The sequence below is a fragment of the Talpa europaea genome (assembly GCF_964194135.1).
Source record: "Talpa europaea genome assembly, chromosome: 4".
In the NCBI taxonomy this organism is placed as follows: domain Eukaryota; kingdom Metazoa; phylum Chordata; class Mammalia; order Eulipotyphla; family Talpidae; genus Talpa; species Talpa europaea.
The window spans coordinates 65299972-65321980 of NC_140070.1; the positions used below are offsets into that span (position 1 = coordinate 65299972).

Here is a 22009-nt window from a genome sequence, read left to right on the forward strand (position 1 = left end):
CATCACTTGTAATCAGGGAAATGCAAATCAAAACTACAATGAGATACCACCTTACACCAGTGAGATGTATTTATAAATCCTAGGCATTTACCAAAGGACACAGATACATTAATTCAAAAGGGCACCTGCACCCCTATGTTTATAGCAGTACTATTTACAATAGGTAAATTATGAAATAACCCAAATGCCCAAAAAGAAATGACTGGATCAAGAAGATATGGTACATATACATAATGGAATATTACTCAGCAATCAAAAATGATAAACTCATTCAATTTGCAGCAACATGGATGGAGATGGAAGGGTTATGCTTAGCAAAATAAACCAGAAAGAAAAAGAAAAATACTGGATGGTCTTTCTCATAGCAGGAATTCAGAAACCTAAATAGGGGACCAGGATAAAGACAAATTATAATGAAGTAAAATCAAAATCAACAAGCAACTATAAATCAGAGACACACTACAGGGGTGAGGGGGTGGCCGGGAGAAGGCAGTAGGATCAAAACAAGGGGGGGTGGGAATTGTATGGTAACTAGAACCAAGATGAAAATGCACACAACTATTTTTTTATGTTACTTCTTTTAATATCTGAATATCATTGACAATTTTCTCCATAAATGAGAAATAATAAGATACAAAAGATTAATTAAGTAGTTCTGTGTATATAATTATCTAGATTACCTTAGTAAATATTTAATGCTATTCTAATTTTTTCTACATTACCTTTAAAATAATAAATTACAGTGTCCGTTTCCTTTCAAGATTTTATTTACTTAATGAAATACATAATGCTCTGCTGATTTTAAAAAGTGTAGCAAAACTACGCTAGGAAAACATTACAAAAGATATGATATTGTGGTATGATTTGGGTTTGGATTAAAACTTATAATAGTTTTTTTTTGTGAGAAAGTAAAAAAAATACAGTGAGAGCAGAATCTGGGGTTTACTGATTATAGATAACATTTATTATAGGTCATTATGCTAATGCTTTGAAAATACTTAGCAATCAAAATAAAATTTCCCCCTACTTTATTTTACATCATAATCATTTTTTACATGCAAGTCACAAAAGTTGCATTAGAAAATCACTTTGGGAGATACTACATAGATACCCACATTTGTTTTCTGTTTTTTGAACTGATGTTTAAAAATAATTTATTCTTCTAATTGGCAACTTTTTATTTTTAAACTTTCAGTTCAGTTTTGGAAAACAGTTAAAGATTTTTCTAGACACATCATTCTCCCAGAACAGTTTTGAAGTTCATGCTTAGAACACAATTCTATTCAAACAAAACCAAATTTTTGAACAATAATTTAAAAATACAATTTCAGATAAAATATCCAGTTAAATACATGCACCACATTGTTCTTAATAACTAAATTGCAAGTTGGTGAACATTACCTTAGAAATGCTCCTTCCTATGACTTATTCTGATATGAAGAAGACATTTTCTTTCTTTGCTTTCTTGATCTTTCTATTTCCAGCTATATTAATAAATTCTCAAATATATTTAGGCAATAAAAGTGAAATAAGTTGATGAATTAAACTGCACATACCTTTCTGTGGCAATAGCCATACTGTATCCATAGAGGCTGTGAACATCATATTGTTTTCCCCAGTACTGCACAGAATCCATACAAATTGTTTTGGAATACATGAGTTTGTCAAGAATATCTTAAAGAAAAAATATAAGAAACATTTTGCCATCTTAACACTTTTAATTCTTAAATCATGTGTTATATAATACCATACTTAAAAATAAATGATATATGCCATTTTTTAAAGATTTATTCATTTATGTATACAAACACTGGGTACAGTCGTCAGAAGCGTGGGAGGGTGAGAGAATTCACCAGAGCAGAGCGGGGAACAGAACAGGCAGACTGACGAAATACACTGCCGAGGGGAGCAGCGGGTGTGGCAGGAGAGGTCTGTGGCATCATGTGGGAACCTCGCTGGAGGCCAGGGTTCAGACTGGTGCTACAGAGGCTGTGGGCAGCTTCGCAGCCCAGCACTCAACCACTGTGCCACCAGGGGGGGCCCTATGCGAATTTTAAACCAAGTACCAATTGTATTTCAACTCTCCACTCCTGTTGATTATTGATTTGATTTACACTTACACTAATAGCTGCTAAACTTCAAAAATCAATTAAGTCATTCTAGAAAAATGGTATTTCATGTATTTATATAAATATACACATCTACAATGTAATTCACATACATCTAGACCCATTTTGAAGCTAAAGGTGGATTACTTTGGTAAATATAGTCTAATTGTATACATGCATATTTGTTAAACATTTATAAACCATTAGAATATCTGATAATCTGTATTTTTATGTTGCTTTAAATTGTGGGATTATGTGTTACAATCATGTCATGTTTATTAGAGATGGCTATATAAAGATATTATCCTTTGGTGATTTTTTTAAAGATTTATTTATTTATTTATACAAGCACTGGGTTCAGTCAGAAGGGCGGGAGGGTGAGAGAATTCACCAGAGACAGAATAGGCAGACTGACAAAGTACACTGCTGAGGGGAGCAGCGGGCGGCAGGCAGGAGAGGTCTGCTTGCCATGTGGGACCCTCGCCAGTGGCCAAGGATCAAATCAGCGCTGCAGAGGCTGCAGGCAGCCTTGTAACACAGCGCTCAACCACTGTGCCACCAGGGAGGCCCACCTTCGATAATTTTTTAACCCATTTTTAATGGTGCAAATAATTTTTTAAAGAATATGTGCTATGTAATTATATGTATTAGAATAATTCCAATAACTGCACAAATATGTGTTTATGGAAGAAATGTGATGGCTCAAATTATGATTTCAAACAAATTTTCTTTTTATTACTATATTATTATTTATTTATTATTTTCTCATTTTTTTCTTACATCATCATTAATTTTTGGACTTTATTTGATTTCTCCTTTCAATTGTAGTCACCATAGCCCTCCCAGTACCATAAAATCCATGATCTAGCTTCCCTCCCCTGATTGGATGCCTCCCTCTACCCTCCCCTGAGAGATTTCTAAGCTCTCATGGTCAGCATTCAAGTTTTGTCTTTTAACTGACCCTGTTTGGTTTATGTATATTCCACATAAGGAGACCATGTGAGATACACACACACACACACACACACGTATTTCCTTCTATCTTATTTTGCTTAGAATAATCACAACTCCATCCATGTTGGCACAAAAGTCATAAGCTTATAATTTTTTGATCATTGAGTAGTATTCTGTTGTGTATGCCCAACATCCAGAATATATTCTTTTTTTAAAGATTTGTTTATTCATGCATACAAGAAGCGGGGTAGAGGCCAGATGTACAGAAGGGTGAGAGGATTCACCAGAGACAGAGTAGAGAGCAGAACAGGATGACTGACTAAAATACACTGCTGAGGGGAGCAGCAGGTGAGACAGAAGAGGACTGCATCGCCGTGTATTTGTTTTGCCTGTCGGCTGGGATCAAACCCACACTGCAGACAGCTTCACTGCTTCACAGCACTACGCTCAACCACCTGTGCCACCAGGGGAGGTCCACCAGCACATATTCTTGATTCATTGATCTAGTTGGGACATTTAGTTTGTTTCCATCTATTGACTATTGAAAATAGTGCTGCAATAAACAAGAGTGCTGGTTTCCTTTCAAATTACTGTTTTTGTTTTCTTTGGATAGATTGGAGGGGTGGAATTGCTGGGTCCTATGGTGAGTCCTAGTATTTTGAGAAACTCCACACAGATTTCCATAGTGGCTGTGCCAGTTTACATTCCCAAAGCAGTCTTTTTAACACATCCTCCCCAGCACTTGCTGTTTATGTATATTTTTTGTTTTGTTTTGTGTTAATATGAGCTATTCTCACAGGTGTGAGGAGGTATGTCATTGTGGTTTTGATTTGTATTTCCATGATAATAAGTGATGTTGCTCATTCTTTCATATGCCTGTTGGCTATTTACATTTGCCTAGAGAGTTGTCTTTTTAGCTCATCATTTGTGATTGGGTTGTTTTTTCTATTTCTGTTGAGTTACATAAGCTCATTGTAGATTTTTGGAGATATGAGTCCCTTATTTTTCCCTCACATAGAAAGGAGAAATGTGCAGAATAAAGTGTTCTTAACTGACATATTTTGTCTGGGAGGTTTTTGAATGTCTTTCTATTTTCTTATTGCCCATAATGTTTTTTCAGAGAAGTCCAATATTAACCTGAATGATGTTCCTTTTTATGTTGTCTTTCTTCTTCCTCATCAACTTCATTATATTTTCTTTGTCTTGGACTCTGGAAACTTTTTTACTCTATGCATTTCCATAGACTTTCTTTCATTAAGATAGTTTGTGTCTATTTTCATATCCTTCTTCAAGCTTGGGAAATATTCTTACATTATTTCCTTCAATAGCTTTTTCAGCTCTTTTCTCTTTCTTTTCTTTCTAGGATAGCTCTGGCTCATTTTCTTTGCTTATTAGGTCAGATAATTTTTGAAGTGCTTCTTCATTCCTTTAGCTTGCTATATATATATATATATATATATGTGTATATATATATATATATATATATCTTTTGCTCTCTTGGTTATTGTCATATCTGTATCTTCCAGATTACTGATTCATTCTTCCATATTATCTAATCTTCTTCCATGGATCTTTCCAGAACTTTTTATATTCTACTTTGCCTTTCTACATCCTACACTTCCTTTATTTTATTATTTTTTTAAGATTTATTTACATTTATACAAAAGCCGGGATACAGACCAGAGTCGCTGGAGGGTGAGAGGATTCACCAGAGAAGGAACAGGGAGCAGAACAGGCAGACAGACCAAAGGTACTGCTGAGGGAAACAGCGGCCGAGACAGGAGAGGTCTGCCTCGACATGTGGGATTCTGCCTGGCAGGCTGGGAATCAAACTGGCGCTGGGGAGACAGCTGTAGTTGATTATGTTTCTCAAGGCATTCTTTTCCCTTTCTGCATCTTCTTATGTATATCTGATGCCTTTTTCTGATTTTGTTTGTGTTGTTCTAATTCTTTGACTTTTGTAGTTATGGCAATTTTAAATTCTTCATCTGACAAGAAGAAGAATTCTTCCTTGTGAATGTGTGAGATTCTGGAAATTGAAATTTTTCTGTGGTATATTTTAATTAATTAAATAATCATGGGAAAATATCAGTAGTGCAAGTAAATAATATGCTATACCAAAATTTAAAATCATCTATCTCAGGCTTTTTTTTTGGCTAAAGTTAAAAATATAATTAAAATACATTGATTTAACTGTCTCAAAACTATAACAAATTCAGTGATTTAGAAATATATGATGGCATTTTCCAGTCATCATATAAAATTTACTCAGTTCATTTTATGTAGATAACCAAATTAAATTTACCTGGAGTAAAAGGTGGATAATTCAGTAGGTTGTCATTACATCCTTTTGTTGAACCTTGAACAAAGCTAGACACTTCATTCATGTCCTAAATCAACATAAAATGAAAAACAGCAAATTTTAAGTAAAAATGATATTACATAAGTATAAAATATCCAGTTGATACATTGACTGTAAAATATAAACACTAGTTAACTAAACAAATCAATGAAAAATTAACTTAATATTGAACATAAAATAATGACAGTGAATAATGAGCACTTTCAGAAAGATTTTTTTTTAGATGTAAATGATCAAAGAAAAGGTAGTTATTCCAATGATATCATTACCTCTTCTTATAAAATTACATATAATGTTAATACCTTTGAAAAAAATCCCCATTTTGTTCTGTGTGTTCAGATTTGTTAAGCTTTTATTTTTTTTCTGAAGTAGTGTAGAATTTTGGGATTACCAGGTAGTTTCATTTTTCTAATGTATTTATAGATTCAGTAACAAGGCACTGAATTGTTTACTATCATCCAGTATTATTTTATATATAAGTCTAACTGCACGTGATCAATAATAATAGATATAAATTTTCATCCAAAAAACTTTTAAATATTAGTGATTCCCTTTACTATCTTAACCAATAACCAAATATTTGACTTTTGTTGTTGCTTATCCTAAATAAAATATCATATTACTAATTCTGATTTGTTCTAATCTATAATTTACTATAAATATCTCTAAAGTGTGAGATTTAAGCATGATTTTCTTACAACTGCTATACTACAGCAGACTTTAGCACATCATTTGAATGTTATTACCATATGTTTATCATTTGCAAAATACAGCACTATAAATAAAAAGGAAATTTAATGTATAAAATTTAATGCATTACTAGAAAATTGTCTGTCTGTTTCTGTTTTGTTGTATTTTGTACTGTTATTTTTTCCCCTGATGTCTTTATTTGGTTCCCCTATATTCCTCCTATAGGTGATACCATCTGGTATTTTTCTATTTCCTTCTGACTTTTCCTTTTGACTTCACTGAGCATAATTCCTTCTAGCTCCATCCATGATTCTGCAGGGGAGGAGGAGGGAGAGGTATCAGAGGGAGGGAGGGAGGACTATGGTGATGGCACATGGGTGTATTGGTGAAGGAATTCCTGTGGGGTCAACACCTGAGGGTGGGTGTAGAAGCAAACATTGTTTAAAAATGAACAATGATTAAAACAATATAGATAGATAGATAGATAGATAGATAGATAGATAGATAGATAGATAGACAGACAGACAGATAGAAAGATAGATAGAGTTAGATAGATATAACTAGAAAAGATGAATTTCAATTTACAGGTTTTAATTTTTATTATTTTCTAAACCATGTGTATGACTGATATTCATGCCTTCTAAATATAAGAAACTTTGATTTTATATTTAATGCAATGCTAAATATATCTTGCCAACAGTTATTTTTGGAAAAATAATTCTATATGCACTGTCTAATATCACTGTTTAAAAATCATTACTTACGATCCAAAGTCCATCATATTTCACTGTATCATGGAAAAGTTTGCATTCATTTGCCCACCACTCTACGCAGCTTGGATTAGTAAAATCAGGGTATACTGTTAACCCTGGCCAAACCTGGAAGAATAGTTCATAAATATATACTCACAAATAAAAGAAAAAAAGACTAAATAAAACATGAGAATTCAAATTAACTGAGTAAACAGTTAACTGAGTAAACTGAGTAAACAGTAAACAGTAAACTGAATGACAGTACAATTTTATTGCAGTTTTGAAATTGTGCTTTTATAAATATATGTGATCATGACTATTCTATATTAATAATAAGCTCAGTTCTACTTTAAAATGAATTTAAGTGAGAGTAGTTAAGTAAAGAAAGAGATGAAAATATGAAGCATTTAGAAAGGGAAAATATGAGAACATGGGATGAAGCTGTTATCTTAGTTGCAACTAAATTACTTCTTAGCATCCTAACATGTTAAGTAAAATAAATCTAAAAATGTGTATGATTCATACATATATATGTTGCTTGATAAAATAAAATATATTAGTTCATTTCCAAAAGCATTTATTCCAAATAAATTCAAGCAAAAATACTCCTAATATATTTATTTTTCTTTAACATATGCAAATATGAAACATTGTTTACTGGGTAATATGTTAAGCAATTTTATAATCACTAACTCATTTAACATTCACTATAAGTTTAAGAATAGATACTACTGTTTATCACCACTTTAGAGACAAAGTATCAATAAATGCCATAATTATACTATTTTGCAGATGACAGATTGGATGAACAAAGACGGTATTAGCTATTCAAGGTCAAACACTAATTAGTTGCATAGAAAATTCAAATCTAGACACTCATATCTGAGTCCATGATATTAAATACTACATACACTGTGCTTCCTCTTTATGATTTATGGTTTTACAAATTATTTTACTTTTTGCTTAAATTACTTACATTAGTCAAAAAATAATTTCAAATAATTTTGGGTAAATAATATTGTTTCATGTCCAAATTAATACATATTGACTATCTGATTTGTCTATATACAAAATAGCAGGCCTCAAAAAAATTGTGTTCTATGAGATACTAATGGATTTCATTGAAGGGGGAAGGAAATACTGGGTTATATTTCCCGATAGATCTCATAACTATTTGAAGCAAAATTTTACCAGAAATGTTAACTTTTATGAATGCTATTAAAAGTAATGCTTGTGATGCTCATCATTATTACAAATAATGTTATAAAAAGTTTTTCATAAATGGTATTTCCTTCTTATTCTTTACTTGACTAAGCACAAAAGTGGAATCATCAAGGCAATGGTTTTGATGTCTTACAAAGATGTCTCCAAAAGAATAGATATTCTGATTAAGAATTAGGAGTTAGGGGAGCCTCCCTGGTAGCAAAGGGGTTAAAGACAGCAATATCAAGGTATTGGCAGCCACTGCAGCATGAGTTCAATCCCAGGCCAGGGAGATATCCACACGGCACAGCAGACCTCTCCTACATCGCCCGCTGCTCCCCTCAGCAGTGTATTTCACTAGATTTGCTTGTTCTGTTCTGGTGAATCCTCTCACACCCACACATCTGGCCTGTACCCCAGTTTTTGTATGCATAAATAAAATAAATCTTTAAAAATATGTTTATCCAAAAAAACAGAATTAGGAGCGAGGGAGTTTCCTTATTCTTGTCTTTATTAGCTTTGTGGTATTAGGAAAACTAGCTCATCTCTCTCATATCTATATTTTTTCACCTGTAAAGTAGTATTTTTAATCATAGTTATTGCATGGTTTCATTGTGAAGATGAAATATAAAATATAGAATTTAATGCCCAAGATTTAAGTACTCAATACATGTATAAAATAACTTTACATCAAATATTAGATTTTACACCAATTTATTTATCATAGTTTGTTAACTTTAGTTGTAGTTAGATGTTACATTGAAAATTATATACCTTCTTGCAAGAACTGATTTGGAGATAATTGTCTAAAATATCTCTGCACAATTAAAATATAAAATGCAGATTTTAAAGCAAACACACACAAACATATACACGTGCATCTTACAATTTTTATTGTTAAAATAAATAATATGAGAAAAACAGTGCAACTTTAGAAAATAGAAAATATCATAATTTACCTCTCCAATTAGTGGTGTAATTCCATCTGACTCATTTATCCACACCTGTTGTGCATTTCCCCTTACAAGGCTTTCGTATGGTGATCCATTTTCAAGATTACTTGTGGCAATTCCAGGGTCCTAAAAATTGGGGAAAAAAAAAAAAGACCTGTTAACTCACAAATGTGTAAATACAAAAAAAAATTAATATATAATCAGTCATTACCAAGATGATAACATATTTCTGTCCATATGCATGCAAATCTTCAGCAAATTCAGGGAGTCCTTTAAATGCAACTTTATCATAAGTAAAGGCTTTCTTGTTCTCCATATAGTCAATGTCAGTGACCTGTGTATCCTGTAATTTAGCAGAGTATATTTTCTTAAATAGTACTGAAAGAATTTTCTAATCACTTCATTCATTAAGCACTATGAATTTTTAATATTAATAATTAAAAAGTAAATGAAATTTGATCCCTTTTATTTCACTAAAGACTCAATATTTATAAAACAAGTTTTTTTATAATTCTAAAGCTAGTAACAATAAATGATTATTCACATAGCTCAAAGATGACCAAAAATATGTATAATGACATATACTGATACCATATATAATTTGTTATGAAAATAAAATCTTAGGCATTACAAAAACACATTAATCTTTTGTACATATATATATTTTTTTAATTGAGGTAACACTGGTTTTCATTACTGTGTGGGATCATACCCTTTAAGATGTTCATTACCATTACACCAAAAATCTACAGAAACTAGGCCTCCCTGGTGGCACAAGTGGTTAAGTCTCAGCACTATGAAGTTATCGACAGCCATTGCAACACAAGTTTGATCCCCAGCCAGGGAGCTGACCCACACGGAACAGCAGACCCCGCCTGTCTCACCTGCTGCTCCTGTCAGCAGTGTATTTCAGTATATCTGCTTGTTCTGTTCCCCACTCTGACTCTAGTGAATCCTCTTACCTCCCGCACCTCTGGCTTATACCCCAGCTCTTGTATGCATACATAAATAAAATAAATATTGAAAAAATACAGATACTATAAAGCCCACATAAAAAGTTGAATATGATTTTATTCCCATTTATTCATGTGTTATCCTGTTCTAGTATAACTCCTAATCAATAACAAAACTTCAAGTCTGGAATTGCATATAAACATAAATATACATTATTGATAAAAGTAACAATAATACAGTATGATTGGACTATTAAAAACAGCTTATAAATAATACATATGATAAATACATATGCAATATAAATAAAATAGGATATTTATGACAGTTTCCTACATTATTATGTAACAATATTTAACTTGGGGCCTCCTTGGTGGCTTAAGGGGTTAAGGCGCAGCCTATGGAGTGTGCACAGCCACTGCAGCATGAATTCGATTCCCCTGCCGGCCAGGTAGGAGACCCACATGGCGCAGCAGACCTCTCTTGACTCTCCTGCTGCTCCTCTCAGCAGTATATTTCAATGATTCTGCTTGTTCTCTTCCCCACTCTGTCTCTGGTAAATCCTCTCACCCCCCCACATGTCTGGCCTGTACCCCAGTTCTTGTATGCATAAATAAATAAATCTTAAAAAAACAATATTTAACTTGATATATATCCCCACAAACACTTCATTCTACTTACAAATGGTATGCGAGCTTCCCGATTTCTCTTTACCACTTCCTTCACTTCATCAAGCGACTTATAACTCCAGCGACTTAGTTGGAATCCAAGACTCCAATATGCTGGCATTGCTGGTAGTCCAGTGAGCTTAAAGAAAATTGACATTTAATTAGTTTTAATAAATAACATTAGAAATATAATGTTTCTTAATTTATCTCCAGTATACAAATAAGCTTAACAACATATTTTAAAGAGAAATAGTTTTGCCTGCATTCCAAAATGTATCTCAGATATTCCACTAGTATTTTGTTATGAAAAGGTCAGCAAGTTTTGCCACTCATCTTTTGCTTATTTTATGTTACAAAATTAAAAAGTTATTATATCAGAATTTAGTATTAGCCAAGGCATATTTTCAGAACAATTAAAGTTAAGGAAAATAAGAAGAATCAAAGAGATAAAGACAAAAAAGAAAATCGCCCACTGTAGTCCCACTTCCTGTAGCAACAAGATAACTGAATGAATGAAAGGTCATGAGTAAGAAAATACTGTTTAAAAGCATATGTGGGGGACTTTCTGGTGGTGCAGCGGGTTAAGTCTCAGCACTATGAAGCTACGGACAACCACTGCAGCACAAGTTTAATCCCCAGCCAGAGAGCAAATCCACACATCAGATTGGCACAGCAAACCTCTCCTGTCTCGAATGCTGCTCCCCTCAGCAGTGTATTTCAGTCAGTCCAACTGTTCTGTTCCCCACTCTGTCTCTGGTGAATTCTTCCACCCCCTGCACCTCTGGCCTGTATCCCAGTTTGTCTACATAAAAATAAATCCTTTAAAAATAAATAAATAAAAGCATATGTGTGTGTGTGTGTTCTGGATTTGTAATTTCTCCATCATTTATAGCAATGAAATTACTACATCATAATTTCCAGAAAAATAATGATGTTTTGTTACAATATTTATATCATTTTGGCAGTACATTTATTTTAAAATAATGTAGTTCAAACAAATTTTCAAAATAATCTGCATTTTAGAAATATTAGGGCCTCCCCTTGTGGCACAATGTTTGAGCGCTGGGCTACGAAGCTGCCCACAGCCTCTGCAGTGCCAGTTCAATCCCCGGCCATTGGTGAGGGTCCCACATGATGCACAAGACCTCTCCTGCCCCACCCGCTGCTCCCCTCAGCAGTGTATTTCAGTCAGTCTGCCTGTTCTGTTCCCTGCTCTGGCTCTGGTGAATTCTCTACCCCTCCCGTACTTCTGGCTGTATCCAGTGCTTGTGTAAATAAATAAATAAATAAATAAAGCTTAAAAAAAGTTAAAGACTTTAATTAGCTGTATTAATTGACTCATGAATTAGACAGCATCTTACCTGCAAGTAAAGCACTGCAAAATGTTACTCAAAATTGAAAGTTTTGCAGTCAAAAAGAGGATGGAAGAAAGACATAAGAAAATAATTTATAGTCCTCATAAAAATTGAAATTTCTAAGTGAGTGTGCATCATATATGAATATTGTCTATTAAAGTTTGCAAAATATGTGTCTATTAATATTTTATTAATGTATACCTTATATGTATATATTGTATTTAAAACATGAAATGATCTGTTTATTGAAATGAATTATGCTTAGAATTTTAATATATTGATACCATTCGTAGGTGAGTTTATGTAAAGAGGAAAATTTGTTTTTTTTTCAAATAAGACACAAAATTTCTTCTACCTATTTTCTACATAATTTGAGCCTCATTTAAATGCAGCACTGATTAAGAATGTTCTACAACATGTCAATCGTGTATCTTAATGCTTAAATCCATATCTCTACCAATTTTCCTGTAAAACGATATAAGCAACTGTACATTTTAATACATATATATGTGCTTCATTCATATTTCAAGTATTAATTCTACTATTGCTTAAAATAAATTTTCTCAACATGTAATGGACAACTATTCCAACTCACATTTCACAAATCAGATGTTCTTTTAAATAATGGGTTATAGCCACATTTAATGGCATGATGACCACAAATAGAGGCCAGCCTAGTTTGTAATTATATCATGTCATAAAAACTGTAAATTGTGTATGTTTTCTGAAATTCAGATTTATAAACAATTAGACATTATAAATTATTCAATTGTGTAAAATCTAGTTACACTCATAACAGGGTTTGGGATCTTAATTAAAGAAAATATTTTTGTCTCTTTTGAGTTTAAATTTGAATATGGAAACTGGGTTAAAAGATATATCAATAAAACAAAGTTTTAAAAATGGGCTCGATCCTTAAATCTCATCCCAGTTAAAAAAAATGCCTTTTCCATGGTAACTCAAGGCTCAAGTTAAGCCCTGTATTCCTCACCTAAGGTCCATCTTGGAATCAGGTGCAATAAGGTGATTTTATTATCAATAAGAGCTGCATAGACAGTGACCTTGATAAGTTGCCAAATATATTTCTAAGCTTGGGTGTCATACTGAATTTTCCAAGATTTTACTACCACACATAAAAAGCAAATTTCTCTAGTCTCCCTCACAAATCAGTTTTCTCAAAATCTTTTATGAAAATGACTATGAACTATACATCCATTTCTTATCTACAGACTTAAAGCTAATTTTATCACACAAAAGTGAGACATGAATGAGTAAAAATTGAATATGCATCTTCTCAAAAAATATAATTCCTGAACTCAGATGCCTACTAGCAAGGAAATATATATATTTTAAATATAGACATTTAAATATGCATATATGTGTGCAAATGTGTATGTAATATATATGTATATATATACACATATATATGAATATATATATATATATAGGAAAAAAATAAAAAACACCTCTTCACATCTGGAAAACAGTAAGATTTAAGATGATGTTTAGCTAAGAAGCCACAGATATCTTTTATAATGTATTTTAGGGCCTGCCTGGTGATACAAGGGGTTAAGCACCACACTGAGGCGATTTGCAGCCTCTGTGGCATGAGTTCAATCCCCGGCCAGCCAGGGAGCTGTCCACATGGCTCAGCAGACCTCTCCTGGCTTGCCCACTGCTCCCCTCAGCAGTATATTTTAGTGTATCTGCCTGTTCTGTTTCCCGCTCTGTCTCTGGTGAATCCTCTCACTCCTGCATCTCTGGCCTGTATCCCAGTTCTTGTATGCATAAATAAATCAATCTTTAAAAATAAAGAAAAAAGAAACTGCAATTAAAAATGATAATAAAGTATTTCAAATGTATGGACTTGCTATATAAAAGTATGGCAGAAAATAATTGTACAAAATAAATCTTAAACACACCTCTTGATATTGTTGAACCACTTGTTCTGGAGTATCTCCTAGAAAGATGTAAAAGTCCAGAATTCCACCAATAACTCTGTAAGTTACTATTGGGGTAGGCTGGATGAAAACCTCTATAAAAAAATCACAAAAAAAAAGATATAAATACTAACAAGGTACACACAGTATTTTACCATAACTACAAATTTTCACATTGTTGTTAAATACATAAAAGGATATAAGACATTAAAAATAGGAAAGATAGGGAGCCTCCCTGGTGGCCCAAGGGGTTAAGACACAACCTATAAAGGTGTCTGCAGCCTCTGCAGCATGAGTTTGATCCCCCTGCAGGCCAGGGAGCAACCCATATAGTGCAGGAGACCTCTCCTGACTGGCTTGCTGCTCCCCTCAGCTGTGTACTTTGGTTAATCTGCCTGTTCTGTTCCCCATTCTGTCTCTGGTGAATCCTCTCACCCCCACACCTCTGGCCTGTAACCTAGCTCTTGTATGCATAAATAAATAAATCTTTTAAAAAATATGAAAGATATAGGAGAAAAGTAGAAAACCACTACAGAGTAAGGTTTATTTTAGGATATCCCAGATGAATCCTTTTACAGATGTTGGCAAATGCTCCTATGATCTTGCATAGGAAAATCCAGAGAATGAATCATCTTACAACGAAAATATTTCTTTCTATATGTGTATTTCAGTTGATTATTCTAATTGGAGAATTTCAGAAAGAATGTGCTATCAAATATTAACTTCAAGAAAAAAATCATAAAAGCCTTTTTTTGTTTGTATATAAGACATAACAATTACCTGAATAACCATTATCACTGATATATCTATTAAACATAAACATCACACTCACAATATTTGAATACTTGAATACAATACTTGAATACTTAAATACAATAATACTTGAATTATTTTAAACCAAAATTAAAAATATTCTTCCTTCTTTCAATCCCCATATAGATCCTTCTCCTTTTTATTTGTAGTGGCAGGTTAACTTACCTTCACATTGAGACTGTGGGAATGGAGGTATTCACTGGCTTGCATATGTTTCAAAGTAGCTCTAAAGGTTAAACAAAGTACCTAAATAGCACAACATTGTGTACTCTAACCAAAATGAAAGGACATGTACGCAAAAATCCATTGCCTAACTAACTAAAAAACCTGTGCATAATAATTTCATAATCTAAGCTGTTAACAATTGTTTATTTTTTGACTGGAGTTAAGAGGGAAGTTAAAATAATTCAAGTTCAATTGCATTTAAATATATTATCAAGAAAATTAGTCTTACCCATTGCATTACTGTTCATTAAGAAAACACCAAATGACTTTCCAGATGTATCCTCAATGCACATAAAGAATGTTTGATGGCCATATAAATTATTATTATTCTAAAAGCAAAAATTTTAAAATTAAAATGCTAGTATATTTAAATAAAATAGTATCTATTTTAAAATAACCTATTAATTTCATTTTTATTTTGCTCACTTATATCTCTATATGCATTTCTCTGCCAGATGAAACACTACAAACATCTAACTTTTTACTATATCAAAGTATAAAATATATAACATAATATACTATTATTAGAGTATTTGAAGTTACTTTATATTTATTATGATTAAATGAATTTTAATAAGCTATTCATGATAGGGTAATTACATATCTATCCATCAACGACAATGCAAGCCAAGGCACTAGAGAGAAAGGGAAAAAAAAAGGACAAAATTTCTTATTTGTTGGATATGGAACTTCAAAGGAAAGAACATATGGAGACTAGTCGATGGTTTCAGCCTGGTGTTCAATAGAAATATGTTACAAATAGTTATTCTGTAAAAAGGAAATAGTAGAATTTATTAGTAGATCTATACAGGTGCAGACTCTTTAAAACACTTATTCATTTTGAGAATGAAATAGTATCAACATGTGAAAAGAAAGGATAATATTTGACTCAATACAAAATTGTGCAAATTTCTCAAAAGAAAATTTTAAATGCTGTAATCTTTGTCCTGAATTATCACATATTATAGAAATATAGGTAAATATATATACAAATAATACATGGTGATAATTTTCATACTGAAATACAAATAGAGGGATATTTGCATGGGGGTTTTATGAGAAGTACTTACACGGTGAAATTTCAAACTCACTCTTAATGACTTATCATGTAAATGATCAAGGAAAAGATACTTTAGTACTTATAAAGAGAACAATCCCCCTGTTCATACACATGAACTTATGAAAGATTACCATATGTTATAGAAAAGGAGAAAGTGAGCATACGTATGTATGCTCATTGGGCACATTATGATGCCACATAATGTATGTGGATCTATACAAACTCATGTTGAACATTGTTTAAAACTATTCAAAGTCCAAAATTAACCATGAATAGGTTATTAACCATGAATAGGTTAATACTTATAATAAATAATATTAATAAATATAATAAAATACAAAATGAATAATAAAAATAAAAATATATATAAAATGAATGAATAATAAAATATAAAATGTGAAAATCAAATGATAGCATCTATAAACTGGAAATAACATTCATGAAACTTTCAGTTAAAGCATTAATTTAGGACTTTGTTTTTCATACCCACTTCTAAAATAAACAAGCTTCTGGATTAGGTAACACTGACATCAAATAAATGATTGTTTAAAATAGGCTAAAGTTATCTGCTCGATTTTATTTCATTTATAAGATAGTTCCTTACATCACCAGGAAGTTGATCTCGTGTAAAAATTGGCCATGTTTTCCAATATAAATCATGACGAAATCTTTTATGAATATGTTCTCCAAAACCATACATATATTCATTGGCAAGTTTGGCTGAGATCTGTAAATACTGGTTAGAGTATACCAGGGGACCAATGCTGGTGTCAAACCTGTATGGTGAAAGAAATCAACAAACGTTCTAAAAAATACTTTAATTGTTCTACAAAGCTTAGATCTATGCTAACAATATCTAGTTTTCATTTTGATATGGCAATCTTTAGCTGTGATTATTTCTTACAACACAAATTATGCCATTCCAAAACTTGTTAATTCTAATACACAATTTGTTTCAAATTGTTACAATGCAACTTATTACGTCATCACCAACATAATCACTTGCATGCATTTTCTCCATTAATCATCATAATCCTAGAGCATAACTACTCTGATTACTCTCAATGCACAGGAGGCACTACTTGGGTGTTTTCTAAGGTGACAAACTGATTTTAAGCAGTCAAATTTCAATCCTAGTTGTTCTTTGTTTCAGAGGCAAGGTTTTAAAATACAGTATTTACTTGTTTCTACACTTCTAATATATGCTAAAATAAATTCAAAATCATTTTCCAAAAAGAAAAAAAATATATTTTATTTTATGACTAACAAATATATACCACAAGAAATGATAAATGGAATTTAAAATTCTGTGACAATATATAGCAATGGTAAATTAGTATACAACTGTTAAATATTAATGCTGATAATTGTTTAATTAACCTTCCTTTGATATGCAAGATAATTTATCTTGAAAATTACTAAATTTTATCCCCTTATCTCCCAATATATTCATAACAAAGGAATTAGAGCAATATTTTCACACACACAAACACACACATATATCGACAATATATATATGTATTTTTATTACTACCAAGAAAATCAGCTCCTTGGGGACTCCCTGGTAGTGTAGGGGTCAAAGTCCGAGTGCTATCAAGCTATCACCGGCCACATGGTGCAGCAGAACTCTCCAGTTTCACCTGCTACTCCCTTTCGATGTGTATTTTGGTAGAACTGCCTGTTCTACTCCCCACTCTGTCTCTGGTGAATCACCTCCCCTCCCGCACCTCTGGCCTAGACCCCAGTTCTTATATGCATAAGTAAATAAAAATAAATCTAAATATGATTAGCTCCTCTCATAGTAGTAATTATTTGATTCTATAAATGAACAATAGACTATGGTATTGGAGAAAGGGACCAACAAAAGAGTTCTAGATTAGAAAAACATAAATTAAGGGTATGATTATATGATTCTCTAATGTTTTTCAACTTCACCTTGGATTAGTTCTAATATGAACATATTCATTCATATACATACACATTTATCCACAGGATATAAAACCCTTCAATCATTACAATCATAAAAATATATATTGGGCCTCCCTGGTGGCGCAGCGGTTGAGTGTTTGGCTGCGAAGCTGCCCGCAGCCTCTGCAGCGCGGGTTTCCCGGCAGTCAGGCGAGGGTCCCACAAAGCGCGCAGACCTCTCCTGCCACCGCCCCCTGCTCCCCTCAGCAGTGTGCTTCGGTCCCTCTGCCTGTTCTGCTCCCTGCTCTGGCTCTGGTGAATTCTCTCACCCTGACTGTACCCGGTACTTGTATAAATAAATAAATCTTTTTAAAAAATAAATAAATAAAAATAAAAATATATACCTACCCAATTTGGGAAGAAAATTTATTCTTTCTGAAATTGTCTCAAAGACTTTCTTAATTCTATTTTAACAAGATTAAATTGACCCATTATTTAAATTTAAATAAATGTAAGATATGATAATTACTTACAAAGTTTTCCCATTGCTCTTTCTAATAACTTTAATGCTAAATGGATTTTCTGTAACATCTACTTTATACAGTGTGTCAGAGGCTGCAGTTCCAGTAAATTTTTTTACAAACTGATGAGGAACTTCATATCTTGCATCATTTGGATCAGTAATCTGTAAACAGTTAAATAAATTAACATTATGTGATTCAAAATTATCACTTAATTTTTCAATTTTATATTAGATATTAAATGCAAGCTTCAAATAGAAAAAAAATATTATGTCACCAAATGGTGATAGAGGAGGTTCCTTATTTCATTAATGAGAGGAACATTTAACAATTAACCAAAGGGGTCACTACACCTATAGATTCTCTCAGTTGATGTGATACTAAAGCACCCTTTGTATGTCAGACAACATCATCGACTGAACCAGGGTAACATAGAGGAGATTCACATTTCATTGAACACAAAATGGAGGGAGGGGAAGGAAAATGCCAGGAGTCTCTGACTTAGCATGGGGGACACAATATACAGGGTGTTTAGCTCAGTCAGGGATCCTGGTGAAGGGAGAGTGGAATGGTTTAGAGACATATAATCTCAATTAAGGTGACACACATATGGAAGATCTGGGATGCTCCACAGACTAAGTCCCCATTATAAAAAGAACAGAGAATATGCTTTAGATAGTACTCCCTTTTCCTACTTTCAGAACATTCAATTACCTCTTGAAGAACATTGTCAGCAGAAAGACTACTGAGTCTTAGATATGGGGACTCAGGAGGAGGGATATTATCAACGCACAAACAAAGCCCAATTGCCCCTTCAGTATACTCATGCTGGTGCTAGACTTATCAAGAATTCTCCCCACACTTCTGATTCAATAAGAGTAAACAGTTCTCAGTGACTACAGAAGTTAAAAAAGGCCAAAGAAATTAATTAAATCAATAAAGCCATAGCACCATCTGTAGAAAATGTAAAAGGAGACCATCTCTCTAAGAAACTACACATTTTATAAAAAATGGGGAAATTTAAAGCAGCAAGAATGGCAGACAAAAAAATGCAGTACATAGTAATTCCAGAACTCAAGGAAATATGTCATTAAATAGAAAGAACAACTCTTACTCAGATGAATGATAATTAATCATAGATAGAACAAAACTTAAATGATAATAAAATGATCTCAAAAATAAAATTATCAAAAGGGGATAAAATTGAATCTTTGAATAAAAAAACAACAGAGATTCAGGATGTAAAGAACTCAAAAAAAAAAAAAAAGAGATCAAGCTCTCAAGAGAAAGCAATGGAAGGAAAACTGACCAAATGATAATAAAGTCAGTGATCACTAACATAATAATGTGTAAAGGATACAAGTAGAAGAGAAGAGACAGGACAGAAAAAATTGAAGAAATTCAAGAATTATATAATTCTATTAGTAAGGGTAATATAAGAATAATGGGAAACAGATATCGTATCAAAGCATTCAAAGAAATAATAGAGGGAAAAAAAATCAAACCTAGGGAATGAGCTAAATATGCAATTCCATGAAGGTAGAAGAATGCCAGATTTTCTAAATGAAATTACCCTTGTAGAAAGATACACAGTTGTGAAACTATCAAGAATTCAATAAAAAGAACACTAAAGTGAGCTAAGGGAAGACAACACACCTGCACACATAAACATATACACATACAACTTAGCTCAGGGGTTAAGTCTCACCACTATCAAGGTATCACCAGCCACTGTGGCATGAGTTCAATTCCTCAGCTAACCCACATGGTGCATTAGACCTCTCTTGACTTGCCCACTGCTCCCCTCAGCAGTGTATTTCAGTACTTCTGCCTATTCTGTTCCCCACTCTGTCTCTGGTGAACCCTCTCACCACCCACACCTTGGGTCTATACCCCAGTTCTTGTATGCATAAATGAATAAAAAAAATCTTTTTTTAAAATATTTATTTATTTATTATTTATAGAAGCACTGGGTACAGTCAGAAGCATGGGAGGGTGAGAGAATTCACCAGAGCCAGAGCAGGGAGCAGAGCAGGCAGAAGAACCGAATCACACTGCTGAGGGGAGCAGGGGGCGGCAAGAGAGGTCTGCGCGCCATGTGGGACCCTCCACTGGTGGCCGGGGAGCAGCCGGGGATCGAACCGGCGCTGCAGAGGCTGCGGGCAGCTTCACAACCCAGCACTCAACCACTGCGCCACCGGGGAGGCCCAAAATAAATCTTTTCTTAAATGTTATGACATATTCTAAACACAGAGATAAAAACCTGCCACCCTATAGCACTATATTCTACAAGAATATCTTTCAGGTATCAGGGTGAAATAAAAGCCTTTCAAAAAACAAATTGAAGGAGTTGGTGAATATTTCTTTCTCCTAAAGAAATGTTGAATGATGTGCTCCTATTTAAGTCAAATGAATGAAAATTTGCCAAAAAATGAAGAAAAAAATAGATAAAATGACAACAGTAAATACAAAATTGCCATAGCAAATAAATTACTTGTAAATAATCACACTAAATGTAAATGGGCTGAAATATTAATCAAATGTAGTGGAAAAAAGCCCAACTATAAGCTATAAGATAACTTTCCATGGAAAATTAAAAAGTACAAGAACCATTAAATTATCAGATAAAACAGACTTTCAGTCAAAAAAGACCAGGAGACAAAGACAGATATTTTATTATAGTAAAAGGAACAATAAAACAAGGAGACATAACTATTATCCATATATATGTACCCATATATATGTACCCAATAAATAGAACAAATATTAACAGGTAGAAATTGATGGCATTACAATAATAGCAGAGGACTTCATGTCGCTTACAGCAATTGATAGATCATTGAGAGAGGAAATCATCAAGAAATATTGTATGAAAGTGACAAATTAGATGACATAGTCTTACTAGATATTCTGTAACATACTGCCCCAAAACAAGATAATATATAACTTTTCAATTGCTTATTTTCTCAAGAATAGTCTCAAGAATAGATCGTATATTTAGACATATAGACATATTTAGACATATAGACATTTAGACAATGAATTTATGAAGATTGAAATCATATCAAGTATTTTTTTTGATCATTATGACCTGAAACTAGAAATCAAAAAAGAACCAACAGAAAACAAAACAAAACAAAACAAAACAAACACACAAATTGTGGAGAATACATAACATACTATTGAATGACAACTACTGGATCAATGAAAAAATAAAAGATAAAATAAAAAATATACCTGCAAATAAAGATGAATACATGTCTTATCAGAAATTATTAGGTGAAACAAAATAGTTACAAGAGGAAAGTATATAACAATATAGGTCTTCTTCTGGAAAAATGAGAAATCACATATAAGAAAATTACACTTGAGGCCTCCCTGGTGGCGCAAGGGGTTAAATCTCAGCACTATCAAGATATCACCAGCCAATGCAGCATGATGAGGTCAAGCCCAGGTCAGAGAGCTGACCCATATGGCAAGGCAGACTTCTCTTGTCTTGAGCACTGCTCCCCTCAGCAGTGTGTTTCAGTCAATCTGCTTGTTCTG

The 22009-nt window shown here is 33.0% G+C and overlaps 1 protein-coding gene across 1 annotated transcript in view; it reads right to left on the reverse strand.

Annotated features, from left to right (window-relative positions):
* Positions 1–22009, reverse strand: part of SI (sucrase-isomaltase) — a gene marked incomplete at both ends in the record, with an annotated part of 161716 nt that overhangs the window by 126642 nt on the left and 13065 nt on the right. Inside the window, 10 exons of the mRNA XM_084232623.1 lie at positions 1557–1674; positions 5368–5452; positions 6879–6992; positions 9029–9148; positions 9234–9365; positions 10655–10780; positions 13919–14031; positions 15204–15303; positions 16639–16810; positions 18476–18627. Coding sequence (XP_084088749.1) covers positions 1557–1674; positions 5368–5452; positions 6879–6992; positions 9029–9148; positions 9234–9365; positions 10655–10780; positions 13919–14031; positions 15204–15303; positions 16639–16810; positions 18476–18627 — 1232 coding nt within the window. The remainder of the gene's footprint in view (positions 1–1556; positions 1675–5367; positions 5453–6878; positions 6993–9028; positions 9149–9233; positions 9366–10654; positions 10781–13918; positions 14032–15203; positions 15304–16638; positions 16811–18475; positions 18628–22009) is intronic.